A 23,982-nucleotide genomic window follows, 5' to 3' on the forward strand; every position below is an offset into this window, starting at 1 on the left:
CAATCAATACTCTGGCATGAGACATGTATTGGTCGGCACATGGACAGTTCTTCTCTCCTCCCAATCAGAGGAGACTCCCTTAAAATCACGCACATTTACTGTAAGCTGTGAATCACCCCTGCCCACAGAGCTGATCGTCTGCCATTTCTCCTTTCTCCTCTCAAACTCATTCTTTCACTCCGCCACAGCAATCGAGAAGCCACAGAAACAGCTGAAGACTGCCAAGTCCACGTACAAACTACAACACTCTTGGCACACCCACACGCCTCCAAACACAGGAAGTAGCAAAGAACAGCTCAGCATGACTGTTTCTCTCCACCTAACTTTCTTTGCCTGCAAAACAGAGATGGCGAAAAAAACAGCATCCACTACTGCCTACTGCACATGCACACATGAATGAGTTCAAACAACACTATAACAAAAAGACCATGATTAAATGTCAACAGGAGATTTTAACAAGACCCTGTCTGTGTGATGAATAAATTAGTCCATTTTATTGCCCATTGAACCACATCTTTTGTGCCTCATTAGGGGCTGCTCACACATAATGTACTTTTTCATTGCACAGTGCTACTTTAACATTGTTTGTTTACGTAAACATGCGCTACCAAAGCATTTCTGACAGTCATGCTCCACATCTCGCTTCTCTTGCAGTGTCTTGCACAACACGCCATTGTAAAAATGCTGCACTCAAAATAAGTTACACTTAAAAAAAACTAATCTCTTTTCTACTGCACGTGCCTTACATTCATTATGAATGTGAATGGCACCTTAGATTAAAAAATAGCTTGACACAACACGGTGGAATGGAAAAAGAGGCATTTTTTTTTTTATTATTAAAATCTAATATTATGCCTGAATATAGTTTCAGATTTCCCAATTTGTCTCAGTTCAAAATCACAATTTCAATTCAATTCCCATTTAATTCTTGGGTATATTGTTGGGTCCATTCATCAATCAATCATTAAAGAAGTAGTTCACTTTTAAAAAAAACTTTTGCTGATAATTTACTCACCCCATGTCATCCAAGATATCCATGTGATTCTTTCTTCAGTCGAAAAGAAATTAAAATGACAAATAAAATTAACAAATCTTTTTTCGTGTCATTTGGTTCATTAAACGAAAGAAATTCGTAAAATGATTCGTTCATTCTGATGAACAAGTTCGAACAGGAGAGTCACGAACGTATATCACAGAACAGAGCAAGGCGACCATTTGAACTTATAAAATGTTTTTTTTTTTTTTAAATGAGCGATCGTTTCGCTTGATAAGACCCTTATTCATCGTCTGGAATCGTTTAAAGTCCTTAAACTGAACTTGCATAGAAACTGTCTTTTGGACCTTGAACCATTTGGTTCCCACTGAAGTGCATTATATGGAGAAAATCCTGGAATGTTTTCATCAAAAACCTTAATTTCTTTTTGACTGAAGAAAGAAAGACATGGACATCTTGGATGGCATGGGGGCGAGTAAATTATCAGCAAAAGTTTTTTTTTTATAAGTGAACTACTCCTTTAAATCCTGTTTTACCCAGCCCTATTCATTATACCATAAAATTCCCCAAAAAAATTCTCTGCCTATTTGTAATTTGTTTTGTCGTCAAGTCTCCATTTATCACCTCGAAGATAGATCATTTATTAAGAACACAGTTTTATATTATAGTTTGTGCTATACTGTATGACCAAGGGTTACCCACAGCCTGTACAAACCAAGGTTCCAAATGACCTCCGCCACAAACATTTTATAAAACGGCAAAAAAAAAAAGACACCAACTTTGACCGACACAAAGGCCATGAGATTTTTCTGGGCTGCACCCTGGTCCCTGACTCAGCATGCTGTCTCGTGTGCATCATGAAGGAGAGGCTGACCTGGGTGGGTCTGGCAGGAGAAGGGTTGAGGTGTAAGGCTGGCGGACACTGGCTGCGCAAGAGCCGTGCTCCCGGCGGGCAGAGGTTGGCCCCGCTTCAGTAGCTGCTTGTGTTCGTGTTGACGGAAACGAGGGGGCACCTCTCTGGGCGGGTAGCGAGGGGCTGCCGGCTGCTGCTGTTGGTTGCTGGAGGGTGCGCGCTTGCCATTGCCACCAATGCTGCTGCTGGCTGAGGGCACAGACGGGTTGATGGCGGTGCTGGGGTTGGTGGGGGGAGGAGGGGTGGGGCTGGGCTTGGCAGAGTCTGGCACTGTGGACACAGAGATGAAAGAGCGAGAGAAAGACAGACAGAGAGAGAGAGAGAGAGAGAGAGAGAGAGAGAGAGAGAGAGAGAGAGAGAGAGAGAGAGAGAGAGAGAGAGAGAGAGAGAGAGGGAGAGGGAAAGCATAAAGTTAATTTTAGCACATGCCATAACGAAAGCAAACAGGAAGTGTCTTTAGAGGGATGACTACGAGAGGATTCGGGAGGGATGAGCGGGTGCGAGACCATTGAGGATGTCGGTTTGCCTGTCTCTACCGATCACAGACGCAGAAGAGCGCTTGGGGAGGGAGACGAAAAGAAACGAAAGTGCCGTTTATCTTAATACCTCAGTGTTGTGGAGGAGGTAGAAACAGTTACACAATTAGCCATCAGAGAGAATGATCCAGGCAGATCTCCGCCTGAGGCAGAGGCAAAGATGAAGCAGTGGGAGCACAAACATTTGTGTGAATGAGTGCTGGACTTACGTAACGCACTCCTCTCACACATACGGGGGAGATGCATAAACTGTTGGGGGATAAACCACTGTCTGGAGGAGGAGAAGCTTGGAGGGGAAAAAAAAAAAACCAAAAACTATTTGATAACTCTATTTCGTGGGTTTTAGGGCTTTTATTGATTTTAGGAGCTTCTGAATTTTTAGAGTGACAGAAATATCAAAAATCATTAAAAGATAGGTCTAGAACTCATCTCTCCCTCACAACCTCTGTATAAATACGGTGTTTTCTGTCACTCATTAAAGAAGGTTTGTGGCAATCAGGTGAACTACACTCTCCAGCATCCACTGCTTCTTTCCAATAGGCTGAAAAGAGGCTCACATACACTATAGATTATGCAATGGAGGGGCCCAGTGTGACAGCCTGAATGCTAACATGAAAACATGAATCCTGAGCTAGTGTGAACATGTCCTTTCAATTTCTCCCTTTCTCTCTCCCTCACATGCAAGTCCCTCCCCCAGTCGTGGCCCCTTGCTCTCTTTCATGGCATGTTAGCAGCACAGACACTCTCCAGTGGCGCAGTCGCAGTGCTAAGCTGGAATCGGTGACGCCAATCCCCGATTAAGTCCAGCTCAGCCTGCCTGCCAAGAGCTGGCCGACCAATCGCGACAGATTCCTCCACTCCTCTCACATACATGTCTGAGTTGGAACACCGTTACAGCCGATTATGAACGCGTTACAGGAAGCATGCGGACTGCCAAACGCATGGCTAATTTCTCCTGATTATTCTGGGAGTACCTGCACATTCACATTTTTACCCCAGGGCACTGAAACGTCGCTGCAGTCAGGGCCCTTTGATGAAGGGTATTCTAGAAGCTTCTGTGGAAACTGTCAGCACTAGTCCAATCACAACGCAGCACTGGCGAGGGGCGGTTTGAGAGTGGAAGGGGGAGGGAGATGGAATGAGTCCTCGAATGGGAGACAACGGGGGAAAATAAGAGTCTCTGTATGTATGCATCTAAATCCAGCTCTCTGAACACTGGACACACAACAAAAATCCAGACCGTTGGGAAATTCATGTGAACTGAAATGCTTTAACTGCTAACCAGTTTACTGAGACTTATTTTAAAGCTTTGTTGCTCTGATACACAAACGTACAAAAGCCTTAAGGCAACTCACAAGACAAGACCATTGACACAGGTTATATTATGGGTTAATAATAAACTAATAAAATGAATAACAATATAATAATAATGACAATAATAATTAAATAATAAAATATACTAATATAACATTTACTTTGCTAAAACTATTATTCATGTTTTTTTTGTTGTTTTGAAGCAAGCATGTACATAAACAAACAACAACAAAAAAAACTCACATGATATGACAGTGGATACAAGGCAACATATTATATGCATTATTACAGTGATGAATAACTAGTTCATCTGCCCTGAATAGAATATCCATTACAAGAATGACGATTTAGACAACTTTTTAACTATAAACAAAGTATTTAATGATTGATTGTGCTTTAACAAATATGAGCTTCACATTTCTGCTTTGGAACCCACGTTTTGCAAGTGCACAACCCAGTGTGTCTTTCCATTATAAGTGTCTTACTGTTACTAGAAATAGAAAGGTTAAAAGAAATAAAGAAATGATTGTCTATGGAAATGGATATTATGCCATTAATGCTGTTGAAGAAAATTATTTTAATTCCCATTGTGTATGAAACAGAAACACTGAACAAACACTGCTTGTGTAGAAATGCAAAAGCTTTTTCATATATTATTTTTCTCAAATAAACAAATCGAACAAACAAAAAAAAGCGCTCCAACAAATCATAAAAGAAAATTGCTCTATAGGGAAAAGAAAAGACTGACAGAGGAAAAGCAGACATAAGCTATTGGCGAGGCCGCATTAGATATTAAAGATGTCTGTTTGCAAAACAGCTCAAATGCATTCAGCATTTCATATCAAAGAGGGGGAAAAAAAAGCATATTAATAGTGGCCCAAGGGGGTATTTTCCATCGCACGGCATGCTACAGATCTCTCTCGCTTTCACGTAGACGGCTTTATTTACTGTCTTATGAGAAATTAAATCCTGCATTAAACGTTCAATTCTTCGACTTCATAGGACAGATGAAAGCACTAAAGGTATGAGAATGGTGTAACATGTCTTGGTATGATGAAATTACAGGACCTGAGCCCAGTCTAAATACAGAGGAGACATCTTAAATGTAAATACAGCACAATGACTATGCCTCCTACAACAGACACACACTCCGCACATGCTGCTAAAGCGTAATGACAGGCTTTTCAATATGAGCAGTCACTTCAAACAGAGGCCAAAAAGTGCTGAGTGGGTTTATTTTGATCAAAAGCGCTTTCCAGCACCGATTTCAGACTGTAATTGAGTTATGAAACAAGACAAAGGCTTTGGGATGTGGAAATGTGAATCAGACCTCACAGAGTGAACAGGTTTTTGAGGTCAATATAATTGAATGTCACTCTCTCTCAATGGCAAGTTAGTGGCCGTCTGTGGAGGAGAGAACAGGCAGATATTGAGATACCAAATCATTATCTGTCACTTTGACAGACTCTTGTAAATGTTTTGCCATGCTCTATTTTAAACCGTTGTTTTCCCAAACATGAAAACATAGGCTACAATGATAGTTAAGGAACTAACATCATGTACAACTGACAAGAAAGTTTGGAGAAAACAATAATGATATATATATATATATATATATATATAATATATATTTTAGTTTTTGGAAAAATTTGAATGATTTGCATCTATACAAAAACTCAAGTTTCCGTGAAATTGTTGGAGAAAATGCTTGGTATTGTTAATGTAATGTAATCACGAATGTAATATCACAAGCCTATCATAGCGCTCCCACACTTTCTGACCAGGGAATTTCCATGTTCTTTTCGTGATGTTTAATCCTGCTCAATTGTGCTACAAAAACATTGTAGCACTTGACGAATAGACATTTCTTCACAAACATTTAGCCTCAACGGACCCACATTGCAATAAGGATTAGGAACTTTAAGAAGTGTTATAACTCAATTTCTACCTGATACAATACTTTAGAGCTTAGCATAACAAGAAAAATGTATATTCATAAAATGTTTGACTCATTTACATGATTTTTTTTTCATGTTTACAGTTAAGCTCCCTTATACATAGAGGTTTTCCTGTTCTTAAAAACAACAAAAACAAATGCTGAGAGGGTGAAGTAAAAAAAAGAAACACCATGATCTTTTAATAGCTTTTTAAGCTAATTTTAAAGCTCATTTTGCCTTATTTTTAATCATTTTAAGTACTGAGGCCCTATAGGAGTTTGCTGAGGCCCCTTGGTTGAGAACCACTAATTTCTAACACATATAGAAATGTATATTTTCCAGGCCCGAAAAAAAAAAAAACACTTGTAAAATCGCCTGATAGCTCTAGGTTTTGCAGGACTGTGGAAACCCTATTCTGTGGCAAGAGATCTAACTTTTTTTTTTTACTTGCTCTCAAAATGTAAAAGAAAACAGAAAATTGTCTGCACAAATAAATACTACGCACAAATTCTCACCAAATTCAAAGCCAAAACTTTCATTAGAGTATTTTTTTCATAATTTCGAACCCCTATTCACATTCCATACTGAGAGAATATTTCTGAAGCAGTGAAACATCTGATATCTTATTTTATCTGTAAAAAAGACATTTTTTAATTCAGTAAATGAGAGCTCATTTTTAGCCTCAGAGTGCAGAGGGTATCCTCTGTTTGTGCAACGTCCTCACGAGCCAGACACATGGAGCATTTCTCCTTAGGGTGGCACTTCCACAGACACCTTGAGATGCCTTGTGCATCCCCAGGTCCCAGACTAAGCTTGTTGCTATGGAGATACACACCTTGCAGTTGTTTTTTTCTCTCCGCCTCTCCCAGATCTCATCACAGCAGAGCATCTGTCACTTCCTCACAACACAAACAAACCTCACACAGGATGCACAAAATGTAATAAACTGACAGTTCAAAATGAGTGAGCAGATGTTAACATATAATACTGTTTTAGGCGAGGCAGTTTTATGTGCAGTTAAGCAAGCAGCTGACTCAGGAAATGATGGGTAATACTTTTCATTATAACTGCTATGTAAGGAACCATGCTATTTGAATGGCTAAGGGGAGGACACTGCATTTTTGTGCTTTGTCAGCAAGAGCAGATGCAATAAAATAAATTAAAAAAAATGTATTAACAAAAAAAAACTTCTTTTAAACTAATAATATTTTCCTATGTCTTTTTGATCAAATAAATGCAGCATTGTGAATAGTACTTGATCTCTGTTGCATATTTTCCTTTTTTTTAAGTTGGAAATTGACTGGCATGGTGGCTCGGTGGGTAGCACTATTGCTTCACATGGAAGAACGTTTGCATGTTTTCCCCTTGATACAGTCCAAAGACATGCAGGTTAGGTGGATTGGACAAGCCAAATTGGCCATTGATGTGAATGAGTGTGTGTGTCTGAGAACTAATTGGGAGGGTTGGGAAAAGACCTGGCAACCTATCCTGGAAAACACATTGCCATGAAAATTCATGGATGTTCTCTCAATAGTCAGGAATACGACTGAATACGATATGACGGAAATGGTAATATACATAGATAGTAGTTAAAATATAGTTAAAATCAAAAGACTCAAAACGATAATAAACTAGAAGTATGACTAGCCATCGTAAAATAGCCTATAAGAGCAAAACTATTTTTCTGTGTTGGTGTCAGATATACCAGAATAAATGAACAGAATCTCAGCATTAAGCATCATAAAAAAACATTACCTCAAGCAAATAATCTTTTGTTTTTACAGTATCAAACTCTAGATGTCAAACAAAAAAGCCAGCTCTTGGTCAGAGTTCATTACCCTGCAGGAGAGAGATTAGCTCTAATACGATCTACACAGTCGAGAGTGACGTGTGACTCGACCCTGCCAATGGACACGTTTCAAAAGCTTCAAACATAAGATCATTAATCAGTGGAAGACATTGCAGGGAAATAATCACAAGGCTCGCCTATCATGCTAATCTCATCGCTTTCCATATTTAACCTTGCACGAATGAGTCCGGAGATCTTAATTAGCAGCGTTTAAATATGTAGCTGTATTTAAGGCCTGCGGTTTCTCGCAGAGAGATGAAAAGATCCACACGAGGAGGAGACTGGGAGCTGCTCTACATGAAAACTGGAGCGACTGGGGAAGTGTCTCATGGGACGAGCACAGAGCAGAGAGAGATCCTTATCATACTCACCCTCAATTAACCGCACTTCAACTGAACACCCTCTCCTTCTCTCTGGCACATGCGCTAACAAAGAGTAATAAAATGATCGGATCGTCATAACACTGACACTGTATTGTAAATGAACAATTCAACTATTCACTTCATAAATTATTCGTTTAAATAACAATAAGGTTCAATTCCTTACGTTGTGCAACTTTATTTTACTAGCGTGACAGCAGATCAGCCGATTTCAAAATGTTGTAGTTCCAGTAAAAAGTAGCAGACTAGTGTAACAATGCCAAATATCACTTTGTATTACACACAAGCAAACTGAATCAATACTCAAAGGGACTTTCTACAGTGGCCTTCATCATCTCTCAAAAGAAATAAATAATTAATGTAGATGGTTATTTTTTTATATAAAAAGATTGACTCATTTAAATCATCACACTGGACAGGAACTTCTAAAAGGAGAATATTAATATTTAGTTCAATACTATTGTTTATCAATATACAATACCGCTTAAAGGTTTGGGAAATAACTTTTGACGAAAGTTAAGAAATACATATTTTTATTCAGCAAGCAAGCATGCATTAAACTGATCAAAATTGACCATTCATTTGAAATTTCTATTTATCAAAATTTTAAATTATTATATTGTTGTCTGAGGTCAACTTATGACGTTAGCTTAGTTTTTGCATTGAAAAACATCAAAATGAATAAGTAATAGGCTATTTTCTACCCTAGTTTTGAGCCTAGCTCAAAAACGCTCGGCTTTTATGGGTGTCTCGCACTGAAGACTTGGAAGTAAACGCCCACTGCTGTGAGTGGATAACAGTTTTGCATATTAAAATGAGTTTCAACTCACTCGTCAGTGCACGTGGGGGAAATTGTTTTGAAAACGTCTAATGTTGTAAAATGAATGATTCGCCCACATGTTCGCCCAGAGTCCGTGTGTTGCACCATTCCTGTCAGATCTAATATAGATGGCACAGGACAGTTCTTTAATCTTAATCAGTCTGCAAATCCAGTCTTGTTGACAAAACAATCCTCAGTGAAATGAAGCGAACAGACGGACAATGTTTTACCCTCATCAGCTGGAACGTCATTAAAAATAAAGTTTATCCATGCAGTCCTATTGGAATCCAGAGGAAGCTTATTCAGCGACTGTCTTCTTCCACAACCAGGCTCTGCAAAATATTCTGTATTGCTCGGTAGCTCGATCCGGTTTGTCATCACGAGTTAGGCCTATGTTATTTAGCTATGTGTGTAATGCGCGAATCAGTGGGCGGGGCTAAACCGGCTGTGTTAAAGTAGGTTTATCTAGGGTTGTCACTTTTCACGTTCTCTGGGTTGGTACCAGGTAGATGCACCAGGGAACCGATAAAGGCACTTAAACATGCAAAAAGTCGCTTTCGTACCAGATAAATTGATTTAAATAGCTTAAATGTGGTTAGCAAAAAGCAGTTGGAAGATTGAAGTGTAGCTAGCTCCTACATAAAAAGGTAGACTAGTTTAAATACTTTAAATTATGATTGCTTAGCCGCAAAGTAACTATGCCAACATTGTGTCATAACAATGAAGCCACAAATTTCACTGGGGAATCTGCTATCTTTGGACTCAGGCCACTTCTTAAGCCAAAGCAATTTGCACAAGCCTCTAATCTGGGATGAAGCACCGCTAACTGCTAAACACTGAGGAACCGCACAGAAACCTGCCGTGTCTGACACCCTCGGCTGGAATTAGTCCAGGCCGGGTCTTATGAGCGAGAGCTTTATGATCAAAGGAACGTGCGTGAAGACGAGCAGATTCCAGAGCTTGGCTCACCTGACCTGTGCTACCGGTACGCATCTGCCTACATTCTTTCGCTCCACATTCTTCCGAATTGTATGACATACATTCAGACAAAAATGTTATGAAGACCGAAAGCTCTATTATAAGCCAATCCGTGCATCTCCCACTATCACTTTATTTATACTATGGTGGGCCTTTTACACAGAACGTGATGTACCACAAATCAAAACACACAGCACTCGTATAAAACAAAGTCATTTTTAAAGGGAGATGGAGCTAGTGTGAATACACACACACGGCTGGCAAAAAAAACAAGATGGCGGTAGGCTGCACTGGATAAGGGAGGCTATAAATACTGACCCAGTCAGAGAATGTTTCTGTCTCCCCACAAACGCACACACCACCATCTTCAACGGTTCAATCACACACTCGCTCCAAATCAGCAAAACCACCAAAGCCTTTTTCGACCTTTTGAGAATTCAACAGCAGCAGCATGTCTCACACAGTGTCCTCAACAGGCACAACACAATAAAACAACGGAAACATGCGATAAATTATTTCACTTTCCATCACGGTGTTGTTGCAAAGAAAGCAGGCCGGCATCAGCAGCATATCGACGTGCATTTGCATCACCATTTGTGGGATGTTGTAAAAATAGTTACCCATGTAAAAGTGCACCAATTGAACCGCAGTGTGTGTTTGGTTCCCAATGCAAATCAACAGGGATTCTTTTGAGAGCCCGCTGCTCCTCAGAGAAATATTGACAGCTGACTAACATGCACGTGGATGTGGAGAGTTGGCAGAGTTTCTTTATGAAATTCAAACTGTGCCTGCCATTACAAAGAAGAGACTTTGACGGTGAAGTTGGCACAGCACATATTTTACAGGACTTCATCATTTTTCATGATCTGAATTCACAAGAAAGCAAACATCTTCACAATCTCTCAATACGAAGCCAAACGTGAAGGAGTCAAAACAAACCACATGTCATGAAGGTGAAGTTCAAATATACACTCAAATTTGACAGAATTTAAAGGAGAATATTAGATTTATATACAGGATTCCCACACACATCAAAATTCCATACTTTTCAAGTGTGGTGTCTGTGTTACTGCCAAGAGATGTTTTAGTAACAACAAAAGTGAGTTTCTAAAAAGCAAGTTCAGAGCTTAAAACAATAAAACATCCAAAAAAGCATGCACCACTAAGCCATGAGTCATCCTTCTGCTCGCTGCCCTGCATGCTCACAGTGGGTAGCGGCTGCCCTCTCAGATAGGCTGTCTGGGTAAGGACTCGTGGAGCAGCAGCATGTACTCTGCTCATACAGCGAATGTCAAGGTCTCAGGGGATCAAACTCCGAACTGAGGAACTCAAGGACGAACAGACAGACTGAGTCATTACCAGTAATTAACAATGCCCTAACTCTGCAAATATGGCATAGGAAGACGCTGTAATGAGCAGGATCTTAAAAGTAGAGCAGGTGTTAACCGACAAACAACCTGAGTGAGCTATTCAGCCTGACATAGACCCCTCTACAACTGCCCCTGACCACCATTTCAAACAGGCTTAAGGACTGTTTACACCAAGAATGATAACAATAACAATACATATCTTGGCATCCACACCAACAGACGATAACGTTCTGTTCATTACAAGTGTGTGCTGCGACTTTAAATGCCCTCGCTCTTTAAAGTCAGGTGGATTCTGATTGACTGTTAATGTTCTTATCGTTCATAAGCTGGAAAATAAATCATTCTGACAGCAATTATAACAATACTGTTCCTCTGTGTCATTATCAATATTTAAAACTTAATAGTTACCGACCGTAATCGTAACAGACATCCTTGGTACGAAATGGCCTTAAGATAAGCAGGGCTGTCAATAACACTACAATAAAATACAGCAGCAGTCTCAGTGAAATATACTAAAGAAAATTTGACAAAACGATATTTATCATTTATCACTCAACTACAGGACATATTTTAGACCTATTTTTTAGACCCATGATCTATGCGTTTCTCTACTAGATGAGGTACAATTTGAAGAAAATATGCTTATAATGGTTCAACCAATATATATATATACACTTGTTGTGACTGAGATTGTTGTTTAGTATATTTTAAGATTTCATGACCTGAACCGTGCAAACCTTTGCAAAATACAGCATCTAGTTCTTAAATACTTGCTAACATAAAACTTTATTTCCCAAATAACTGATCGAAACTCATTGAAATTGAACATGACCAACTCAATCACCTTGGTGTGCCACACAGTTACTGAAAAAGGAAGCCAAAGAATTTCGATCCCCCCTGGTGGCTGGCAGCAGGATAAGTCATAAACCCCACCCTCTCCATGCCATTGAATGGGACAAATTAAAAAAAAAAAAATCCAATTACACGTTAAATAATTCCCCTCCCAAAGATTGTAGGTAGGTAGGTTTATTAGGCTGCCGTCACTTTCAGACCAAACACACGGAACCATTATACTGATACACATCCAGTTTACACCCAACTGTTTACTTTACTTGAGACATAACCCTGTGCTTACATAAATACTCCACTGTCTCCACACAATGAGTATTTTGACATAGTTGTGTGTATTCAACCATTTAACTGTAATAAGATGTGAAAGAGAACTGAATTTGCGATCACACGCTGAGAGAAGCGGCTTTCTGTGCACACACTTTGACAATGTGCCAGTCAGCAGGACCACCGCGACGAGATCCTTTTCTGGATATATTGTACTTATAACTAGGGATGCACCGAAATATTGGGCGAAAGACAAAAAGGCCAAAAATATGCTGCCCTGCCCCCTCAGTGTTCACTTTCCAGGTTTCACTCTCTCACGCAGCATGTTTTGTAACTTTGCACTTGGCCTTGCTTCCGAAGATACACAACTTTGAAGCGACTGCTCAGTGTTCCACTCCATGTGTGCGCTGCGCAAGAGTGAAAAGCAAAGTATGCTCAAATAACATGCTGCCATCAAATTTCTCAGTAGCAGACTTGTTTCTGTTTGCTGAGCAACGATAGTAAAATTATAAACTTTATTAAAAAGTCTACAATTATACAAAACATTTTAAATAAGTCAAAAAATAAAAGTCATTTTCGATTTTCGGCCAAGCGCATCCAGAATTTTCAGTTTCGGACCAGAATATTCGGTTTCGGTACATCCCTACTTATAACTCTTTTTAACATCAAGCATTTATATTCTCGGTCATGTATTTCATCACTCTGAAGTGTCAATAGTGCTATTTATTTACATACCACAATGTACACAATATAGCAAAATCTCTTACGAGAGACATTTTATACCATAGTAATGATATATCATCATACCGCCCAACCTTAATCTCAAGATTAATTTTGAATTTAAACTGAAACTGACCTATGAAGTGGGCCAGACCACATTCAAAATGGAAATCTCAGAGTTTATGCACAGATAAATAAACAAAAATATTGACACCAGGATCAAAATAATCCATGCAATTGCAATAAAATGGGGAAAAGTATATGATCGTTTTTGGCAGAATTTGGCACAGTTTTAACTGGAACGATTGATTACAATTACTGGTTATTATTTTTACATGCAATATGCAATACAAAGTTAACTGGGTCAAAGGGGTTTAAACTATCTTAAGGGCAACTGGACCAAAAGTATATGATAGGTGAGCAAAACAGAAAGTTGCTGTGGCTGAAGGGGTAAAAGGTGCCTGAAGTGAAACAAAAGCAGAAACAACAGGAATTAACAATCAACAGCAAATCTGAGTCATCCTTGAGGTATGTGTCTATGTGTGCGCGTATGGAAATTAAGTTTAAGAGAATGAGTTAGAAAGTGAAAGAAGGAGATTTTGAGGGAGAAAAGGGGGATGGTTGTTTTTTCAGTTGTCTAAAAATCTTCAGAGGCCTTTGAGCTTCTCTGCGGCCAAAACCAAAGACTTGAGCTGACAGGAAACTTAAGCAGGTTCTCACACTTTCTTTCACACAGTTCCACTGCTCCCTTCCTCCACTAACACAGACACCTACAGCGTTTTCCAACTTATTTCCTGTACTTCTTTTTCCCCCTCTTTCCTCATTCCACAAAAAAATCCACTCTGTCGGTTTGGCAAAAGTACTTCCCTGTGAATCTCTCCAGGTTGTGTGCATGCGTGTATAGGCCCCTCCTGGGCCTCTCTTGAAAAGAGAAATATGGTCTTGAAGTCATCACTGCTCACTCAGTAGCAGAGCACAGCGCTGCTTCCTCCAAGAAGCACTTTAAAGATTCATGTCTCAGAGATCACCTTCACCTTTCTCTAATGATGCAAATAATCTTTAGGTGGCATTATGCTGAATTTAATTAGCCTGGTTCTACCAGACTCTCGTACATACATTTCATTTGTACAGAGAGTCTGGCCTCCCTCAATTGAGAAACGTTTCCTTCCTTGTAGGCGGGTTCACTATTAAAGTTCAAATCTATTGGATCTGCCCAGAGTCACTCACGATCTGCCATAGCCAATCGCTAATGTGTGGTCGTGAGTGACGTATGTCATGCGCCGAAACAACCATAGACAGTAAAAGAAACAACAAGTCCGAACTCCGAATGATCAGAGGATTAAATTTACAATAGGATTTCAGTCAACGAGAGCTGCAGGTTTTGTTAATCTAGGAACAATTATTAATTCGAAATGTATATTTGACATGAAGGACAGTGATTATTCAGTCAATGGTCGAAGCTGTGTCTAATCATTACAAATACGCCGCTGTGGTCGTTTCTGATCTGCCTCAAATGCTGTAGCAGCTACAGTGAATGATCAGTCTGTCTCTATCTGCAGATGTGTAATAAACAACAATTTTTCATATTACGTATTTTTGTTTCTTAATTACCTTAATTATGGTCTTCAAAGTATGTGTTTGTACATTTTTATATGGCATTTAGTTGTTTTTTTTTATTCAAACAAATTAACCATTGACATCTAAAACTGAAAATCAAATATAGTCTCCAAAGTATGGGTTTTCAAATTTTTATTTATGACAATTATTATTATTTTTTTTAATCACAACCAATTTGTATGATTTACAACATGTAAAACTGACACACCAACCTCCTGCACGAGTACACAAAGGGGCTCAAATGTTCATCACAAGAATCAGTAAATTTACTGTTGGGAATCTGAGCGACTGACATGACTCCTGAGCGGATCTTCAACAATAGTTTAGCAGCCAGGACTCGGGGCTTCCGAACACCGCGAACACCAGGCTAAAGTCCAAAATGTCACGGTCATTGTGCACGAGCTGCCCAGCACAAACTTCCAACCTTTCTGCCTCCTTCACTTGGTCCTCCGTTGTGCAACAAGAGGTGAGACGACAACAATCCGGCTTTAAATTCTGTATATTCGGCAGTTTCTTTTCCAACAACGGACCGAATAGCTTTTCTCACGTCTTTCTCCGCTGCCATTACTGCACTCAAACTGACGCACTACATCAACGTCATCGTTCTCAGCCACTCCCTCTATTCGCTGATTGGTCCTACAAAAAATTGATTTCTGGAAACCTAAGGATATGGAGCGGTCCCAGACGCAGTACTGAAGGAAAATGAAATTGAGCGGAAGTGCGTAGGCGGGCGCAGCCAGGCTAGAATTTAATATGCCCTTTCAGAATTCCCAGAACATATTGTTGGCATAGGAACATATTCAAAATACTTGTTACTAGGGCAAGGTACAGCAAGCTCAATTCATTTTAAGTGAATTTTTGTGGTCAGAGTGATCAAATAATAGGCGATAAGTGGGGTCAACTCTTTTTTTCTTTTTATTTAGCTTTAATATTTATAGTGACATGGCTTTAAAGGGGACACAGAGATCACTTCTCAGAGAGCATTTTAGCATGCTGAAAGAATAACAGAAGTTATGTCGAGCCATCAAACTTCAAAACTCAAGACAATAATTGTCAGTCTTCAAATCGCTTGCTGTTATTTATGCGTAGGTCTCTGTTTTTATAATGACACACAATGTTGTGCACTAAAGGTTACATAATTTAGTCATTTTGTTGGATGAATACCTGTCAGTTACCACACTGAACAACTGCGATTAGCATCTAGACATTGCTAAAAACACATCTGGCATTTGATGGACATACCATTAAACAGCCTAGTTTTAAATGGCTTCCTTAAAGTGACAGTACACTCCCCAAAAAATAAAATTCTGTCATCATTCACTCACTCTCATGTCGTTACAAACCTGTATAACGTACTTTCTTTTGTGAAACATAAGTGAAAATATTGTTGAAGAATGTTGACCACTGACTTCCATTGTATGGAAAGAAAAAACACCAAGACATTTTAAATAAAAAACTTCTTTTAAAGCTGCAGTCTGACGTTTTTTCCCCTTTGTTGCCATCTCTGTTCAAAATCTGCAATTGCAGTCATTCGCCGAATTATCGACTTTATGTGAGTTGTACTTCATCACCCTCGACACAACACAGCAGGGATGAACACAATGTTTGAGGAGACTGTGAGGCTGTCAGTCACCACGCCAGTGTGGATACTACTTTTGTTCTGGTGCTGACATTGCAGTAAATCGCGCTAATTAAATCTAAAAATTACTTATCATATAACATAAAACCATGCACATTATACTTACTATCAAATTGTTTAATTAAAAAGTTTAATTAAATCAAGTGCTGTGAGAAAAGACTATAAATCTCCTAAACCAACATCCTCACTCGCAATACAGCTTTTACTAGCCGAGACTCCTTCTTTATGTGTACAGATGTGACGTAATGACACAAAGACATGCTCGAATCTCCCGCGGAAATCCACCAGTAACACTGGAATTAAAAACAGTATGACAAGCTTATCGCTTTGAATCGAGCTACGGCAAGCAGATAGAGTTGAACACTGGCTGGTTATGTATTTTCTCAAATATGTATTTTGAATAATTTTTAACCCCAAAAAAGCTACAGACTGCAGCTTTAAGTTCCACAGATAAATATTTGTCATACAGTATTTAGAACAACATAAGTGGCTAAATGATGACAAACTTCATTTCTGGGTGAAAAATCCCTTTAAGACCAACTAGTTGTTGGACAACTCACTAAATTGTGCAGATCCTTACCATAAAAATAACTTAATCAACAAATCCCAAATTACAGGGCAAATATGTTGGGTTGGTCTAAAAACATCCCTTGATCTACTTTGTTTGTATCACTTTTGTCAGACTATAAAACATCAGTCACACAGACAGTATCTTGGGTAAAGCATTTAGAAGGCTTAGGCAAGAAAATGTCAAAATATTTCAAGAGGGTTAAAATAAACTATCACCTTCGACAACCTTTTTTCCACAAACAAGCACTTTGGTCCATCTTACTTTAGTTTACACAGAAGAAATCTAACACACACGTCAAGCCACCCAGAAACAGGTCAGCCAAATTCAAGAATATCTAACAGGCGGAAGGAACAGACATTATCAGCTGCAGATAATGCGTGTCCTTAGGTACCATGGCCCAAGAGGGGATAAAGAAAGATGTGAAACAAAGCAAAATCAGATTAGATCTAATTAGTAAAGCTCCATGAATGCCCCTAGTGTACTCCGATTAAAGAAACAAGAGATTCTAAACACTGACTCATGCAGTGATACAGAAATTCAGGGGATGAAAGTGGAGAACAAATAGCGTTGCAACTCAAATCTCCAGAATATATATATTTTTAACAGAAGTTTCTTGTGTGCACTAAACCAGCATTCCCTCCTGCTTTAAGTCTGATGTTTGAGAGTTCCAGCATTAGCAGATGCTCTAATGAGATTTATGACCGTCTATCCCTTACATGACATTAGCCCCTCTCCCATCTGCCCCGTGACAACCCTGAAAAAGCCCTTTCTGCGGTCTAAAATTTACCTCACCCCTCTCAATGAAGGCAGCGTGACCTGGCCTAGGGTGAGGAGACCAGAACCAAACATGTCAGCACATATCCTCCTCTCCTGCTCCCACTGTCTCTCTTCTCCTGTCAATCTAAGATCTGCTGCTTAACACGGATTTAACCGGGACCTACTAACAACCAGAATAACATAGAAACAGATTCCTTTAAATGAATGGGTGTTTCTTCAACTAAAAGTACTTTTTGTAGAATTGTTAGGCTTTTCTCCATATCTCCATTTATTTGGCTACTTTGCGACCATCATTTATGCACATTTTCTATTGCTTTATACTGGTCCCAGACACAGATTTAAAACAAGATTTGATCTAAAAATATGAAAATTCATGATTTGATAATCTACAATGCTACGCCACAAAATGAACAAAATAAACAGTAAAGACTTTAATATTTTCTATGTAAAAACTATTTAATTATTATCTTTACACAAACTACAACAGTCAGTGTTGTCATGTACATAAATATTAAAATTAATAATATAAAGTTTTAAAAGGTAAAACAGTATAAAAATTGTGTATTTAGAACTAATGTTAACTATGAAATTAGTCTAAGCAAGATAAAGTCAGCCATTTTAAATTGTGATTTTCACATGATTTAAAAAAACTTTAAATGGCATTTCCATCATAGAATTCAATCAAACAACTTGCACGGAACTTGCATGCTGTTTTCTGTCAGCCTTACTAAGGGGCATTTTTGACCCGCCAAAGCCGTATTTGACCGGTGAGTGATGTAGATCAGTGTTTCCCAAACTTTTTTTCTGGCGACCCACATTTTAAAGTCGATAAATCCTTGTGACCCAAAAAACATTAGGCCCATATAGTTCATATATCACGAAGAGAATTTATGCATTAACAAAATATGTATGACCATTTTTTAAGGTCATTTTTTAAGCTTCCAGTTAACTATTTAAAAGAGATACAGATATTTGACAAAGCATTTTTTTTGTTTAACCTGTTGTTGACAATATGCAGAGGTGAAATGAGAAAGGAAAAGTTGACAGGGCATCTCATTGTTTTCATATTCTCATAGTTACAGTGTACATAATTTACTATAATAATTATTATAGGCTTAAATTAAAATATTCTGACACTGAGACTTTGTAACCATGCATGGCTCACTACCACTGCATAAAAATGCCTAAACAGGCACAAAAAAAAAAAAAAACTACACACACGATTAAATACATATTCCTCTACCCCCCTAATAAATCTAAGGCAATATAAATGACTATAACATAGCATTCAATATAAATATTCCACATTTATGCCCAAACCATGGTAAATTATTACATTCAGGCTGGTAAACATGGTAAATGTTTGTAAGGGGGGTGATTAGGGCATTTAGTCTTCTAACTTTATTCATGTTTCTTCTATTTTTCTCATCAGTAGTGTTGGGAATGTTAAGACTGTTTCATCCGATTTAAAACTAGTTAAAATCATTGAGTGATTTGTAGTTTGTAAGAGAGAGGAGTACGTGTCCGACGCTTCTTAAAGGATGTCGCGCAACGTTGTTTAATAATAGTGTCCGGGACCGGGAGTAAACGCAACTCCTTTAAGCTTTGCGTTCCGTTATCCACTGGGCCGTGCTGCCTAGTTCAAAGTAAACTAGTGAAACGACTGAAACCAGCGCTATTTTGTTCTCTATTTGTTGTTACTTACCGAGAAACCGCTTCAGGTGAAAAAAATCCGAATCGTTTCAGACCGTTATGCACGCGCGTTTGGCCAATGGCCAATTCATGGAAAGGAAATAATCAAACCAACGAATGATTATTATCGCTGGTTCAGTCGACAGAAATACGGGACACACATAAAAACTGCTGAAATATTCGGACTGTAAACTTTTCTCTCAGGTCAGTCGGAGTGCTCATGGTACACACACAGTGCGTGCGTATAGTCATCCAGCTGCATGCGCCACTGCGTCCACGCGCATATCTAACCAAATTTAGCCGCGCGGCACCACCAGAAAATAGGAGGAGAGGGAGGTTGGGGTGCCCTCGGCCGTATGGAGATGATTGGCGGGCCGCACTTGGCCCGCGGGCCGCCAATTGAATAGCCCATATCTAGAGAGTAGCCTACAACACACTGAAAAATAGTGCTCGACTTGGCGACCCAGACAAAATCTCCCGCGACCCACGTGTGGGTCGGGACCCCGACTTTGGGAATGACTGATGTAGATGACTGACTGCTGCGCTTGTTTAACTGAGAGAAGGAGCAGAGAGAGTTAAAGCCCCGGTCGCGCACGCGCACTCTCACCGTTTTGCTTACTCTCCCTCGCTCGCACATATTAATGAATTGAGTTGACTGAATATCTTTGAGAATACACAATGGTAAAAGGTTTTTGTTTTTTTTGTTTTTTTCTGAACTACCACTGGTTGTGAATTGTGCTAAATTAACACAGCCTTAAAAAGCTTTCCACACATTCAGATGACATTAACCACAGTTTCAATAAACAAGTTAGTTAAACAATCTAGTGATGAAATGTTTTCTGTTTTGAGACAAATCTTGTGCGATGTCCAAAACTGCCTGGATAAATCGCACAACGTGTGCCGTTGTCCGTTAATGACAAGTCCGATTCGCAAACTTATGACTCATTTGAACCGATTCACTTTAATAAACGGTTAAAACAACTGATCTGTCCAACACTGAACTCAAGAGACATAAATTGGAAAACACTTCACAATAAGGTAACGGTTCCATTTATTAAAGTCTAGTTAATGAAATTAGTTGACATTCTATTAATATAAGTTTCTATGCGATTTACTTCATGACAAAACCACCCCATTCATTCTACAATGATGCATTCTTTCCAAATAGAGCTATTCGAGTCATCGGGTGGAATTTTATTTATATCGCAATATATATATATATATTGCAGAAAAATAAAATATAAACATAAAATGTCATTTTTACCAATATTGTGCGGCCTGGCAGAGATATCGACATCGGTAAATATCGGTATCGGCCATAACAGCAATATTAATATCGGTTATCGGTATCGGCCACAATTTTCACATCGGTGCATCACTATGTAAAATATTTTATGCTCAGCCTATGTGTTAGTGAATAATTCATTAGATATTACAATAAGGAAAACAATCCTGATTTACTAACATTCAAATTTGAAATGTTTAAAGTGCAAACGTCTGAATCTCTCAGCAGTCACCAGTCGTGGTTGATTTGTCTCTACCAACTGCTGTGCTGTCTTGTGCCAGTCATTCAGTTCACCCACATAAATAACTGTGCAGATTCTGATCAAATGGACTGCAGTCTCACACGAAACTACCCTTATAGCGAATGATATTATGTTTGTGTTAATTCTGACAATAGCACAAAAAATATCTGCAGCACATGCAACGTAGGTTTTCAACAAGATGCATGTGGTATGAACATATCTGAATGAAGAAGATCCTTAAAAAGGAAACACTTTTAACTTAATGCTTTAGTGCAGCACTGCAAAGAGAATCATAACTGACCTTTGGTTTTCTGTTCAGCAGCCTGTGAAGAAAGAACAAAGGTAGATGAGAGATGGACACTTTCACAGGTCTAATGCACAAAAGCTTTATAACAAAAAACATGTTACTCCTGGAACAAAAAACACTAATAGTACAAATGAATAGTGGACCATAAATCTTGGAACATGTCAGATGGATTATAATGGATATCTGCTTCAGTATTATGCTAAATAGAGATCAAGCTGGATGTGCTAAATCAATCCAAAGAGCAGCAGGATGTGAATGACACATTGGTAAATGTACACATACTTTGTAACTGCATGATGTCTAAGAAGTGAGCACCATAATATCTATCTGTGTTTGAATAGAGTTTCACAGGCAGACATTAAACAGGTTGTTGTGAGCTCTAGGTCTTCAGTTTGGTACCTGTGCTTTACGTTGGTAAAGATGTCTCAGAAGCTTATGACAGACCCATTAAGGTGTCCGCTAAGCAGCTTTCATAAAGAGGACGCAAGCAAAAGATTCTAGGTGAAAGCTTGTAGGTCATACGAAAGAAGCCCTCACCTTTTTCTGAGCAGCTTCCTTCTTTTTCTTTTCCTCTTGCTTTTTCTTTTTCTTTTCTTCCATCAAATGGTTCTCCTTTTGTGTGACGTGTTTTGTCCCAAGGCTGTGAAAAGGATCAGTTGTGAGTTATTTTGGTCCTAATCTTTAAAACAAATGGAGACAATTGACGAGTAACTCCAAAACATATTAAATTAGTTTCTAATAGATAATTTTAAGATAACATTTATAGCAAATATGATATTTTTCTAATTTATTGCTATAATATCACTACCCACAAAACCAAGGGCTGTAGTAATTGGAATATGATGTAAAAAAAAATCTAAGTATGCATTATTTTTTTTCTTTTTTACTTCATACAGTAGTTGATTTAAAAAAGAAAAAGAAAGAACAAACAAAATATTCCATGTCTATTAATGAAGAAAGTGAATCTACAAATGTAATAAACTTAGTGTGGCTTTTTAGATTACAACAAAGTCTGGTTTACAACCAATAATTAGTCTGAGACTCCAAAGATAAAACACTTAAACAAAAGACATGATCAGTACAACGCCAAACAGTACATTCATTAGATACAGAACAACCTGCCTGAAGACAAAATAAAGCAGAAAGAAATCACTGATTTAAATTAGATTTCCAAAAATAAATGAAAGCTCAAAGGAATTAGAGCTGGTCTGAACGTTTGCGCTTATGTTAACAATAGAAGAAGAATGTTCACAAGAAAAACGAAGTGCTTCGGATTTGGAGGAACATTTCTTTTAGGAATAAAACCATTGACTTCGAACTTTCTGTGTTATACCACCTGTTTTCAGTAAAATCTGCCTGAGTGGATGAATCAGAGATAAACAAATGTGACATGAACCAGATGCACCAAAACAAGAATGAAGCCTTTGAATGGCTCTCCTTCTCTAATAATTACTAAATAAATATTTGAAACGAGAGATGCAGGGTATGTTTTGCTCCATACCGGTGGTGGTCATATATCAACTCATCCACTATTGTTCAAAAAACATCACAATATTCTAAGATGGAAGTCTCTTATGTTTAACTAGGCAGCCTTTATTTGACCAAAATACAGTAAAAGAGTGACATATTAGAATTTAATATAGGTAACAGGATTGTATTTGAATATATTTTAAAACGCCGTTTATTCCTGTGACGGCAGAGGTGAATTATCAGCATCATTACTCCAGTCTTCAGTGTCACATGATCAGAGTCATGTTGCTGTGGGACTTAGTGTTAGGGGTGTTAAACCGTGTTTGGCCGTACATGAATACCATTTTGCTTTTTTAATGGAAATAAAAATCATTTAGATTGGTTGGACAATGGACACTACAGTTAAACTGAAAGTGTCTTCCATCTGAGTCAGCTTTCACTTGTGATGAGAGTAGGGAAAGATGACTGACTAGACAATTGCGGAGGATTCAAGCATTCGTTTTGTATAAATAAAGGGAAAGTTGTAAAGATCTAACGTTAAAGATTAAAATAAGTGCAACAGATCCTGAGCGTCACTGACGAATATCTTATCTTGTCACCGTGCAAATAGCCTAACAAAAATTTATAAATAAATTATTTAATTGCTTTATAAAAAGACTAATTGTTTAATAACACATATTTTTAAAATTGGAAAACTACATTTTTCATACTGCACATTATATCTGTGTGATGCATAAATTCACTTGTAGTAGCATTTAAAAACATCAGTTTTTGAGATTTATTTTTTTTAATGTAATTGAATTTGATACCATTTAGTTATTGGTTGGTCTATAGCGATTGGTCTATATATATATATATCAGTTTAAATGTCTTAGTCCATAATGACCTTATAGCTTTACCTGTGTGTGAGATCATGAGGAGAATGAATGAGATAAATACACATCCCACTACATAACTGCCTATACATTGCTGGTCCCCTCTGTATTTATGATACAGTCCAAGTCAAAGTCAGTATGAAGTACTGTAGGAAAAAGCGGTAGGTGGAGGAAGGAGGGGAAATGAGCATGTTGAAGAGACGGTGGAGATGAGGTGGTGGGGGCGGGGGGAGGAATAGCTAGACGCTCTCTGGGCAGAGAGCCAAAAAATGTCAGCGCTGCAAGACAAACAAGAGAGCTGAGAGCCCTCGGGAACCTGCTGGCTAGCAACAGCAGCCTACAGAAGAGGAGATCTGCAGCCTTTCCATCAGACACAATCACGCATTAGAAACCCATAACTTTCGAGCCATTTGAGAAGACCAGACCTGACATGCCAGTAAACCCCTGGATAACACGAAAAAACTCCTTTAGTCACCCAGACGCACTCAACAAATAACAGACAAAAGACAGGGTGAAAGAACCTTTAGAGTCTGATTTTATTTCCACAGGCAAGTATACAGACAGTGGTGAAAGTGTGGAGT

The 23,982-nt window shown here is 38.6% G+C and overlaps 1 protein-coding gene across 4 annotated transcripts in view; it reads right to left on the reverse strand.

Annotated features, from left to right (window-relative positions):
* The window catches only part of tnrc6c1 (trinucleotide repeat containing adaptor 6C1), a 56,435-nt gene that overhangs the window by 25,376 nt on the left and 7,077 nt on the right, over positions 1-23,982 (reverse strand). For 3 of the 4 annotated variants that reach the window (XM_089128616.1, XM_089128615.1, XM_089128620.1), the window contains exons 2-4: positions 21,594-21,696; positions 21,051-21,072; positions 1,869-2,177 (exon numbers count right to left, since the gene is read on the reverse strand). In XM_089128616.1, coding sequence (XP_088984742.1) covers positions 1,869-2,177; positions 21,051-21,072; positions 21,594-21,656 — 394 coding nt within the window. In that variant the 5' untranslated portion in view covers positions 21,657-21,696. The remainder of the gene's footprint in view (positions 1-1,868; positions 2,178-21,050; positions 21,073-21,593; positions 21,697-23,982) is intronic. The other variant, XM_089128617.1, reaches the window with a different exon arrangement.

Source organism: Pimephales promelas, chromosome 3 (genome assembly GCF_988280905.1).
Source record: "Pimephales promelas chromosome 3, fPimPro1.hap1.1, whole genome shotgun sequence".
In the NCBI taxonomy this organism is placed as follows: Eukaryota; Metazoa; Chordata; class Actinopteri; order Cypriniformes; family Leuciscidae; genus Pimephales; species Pimephales promelas.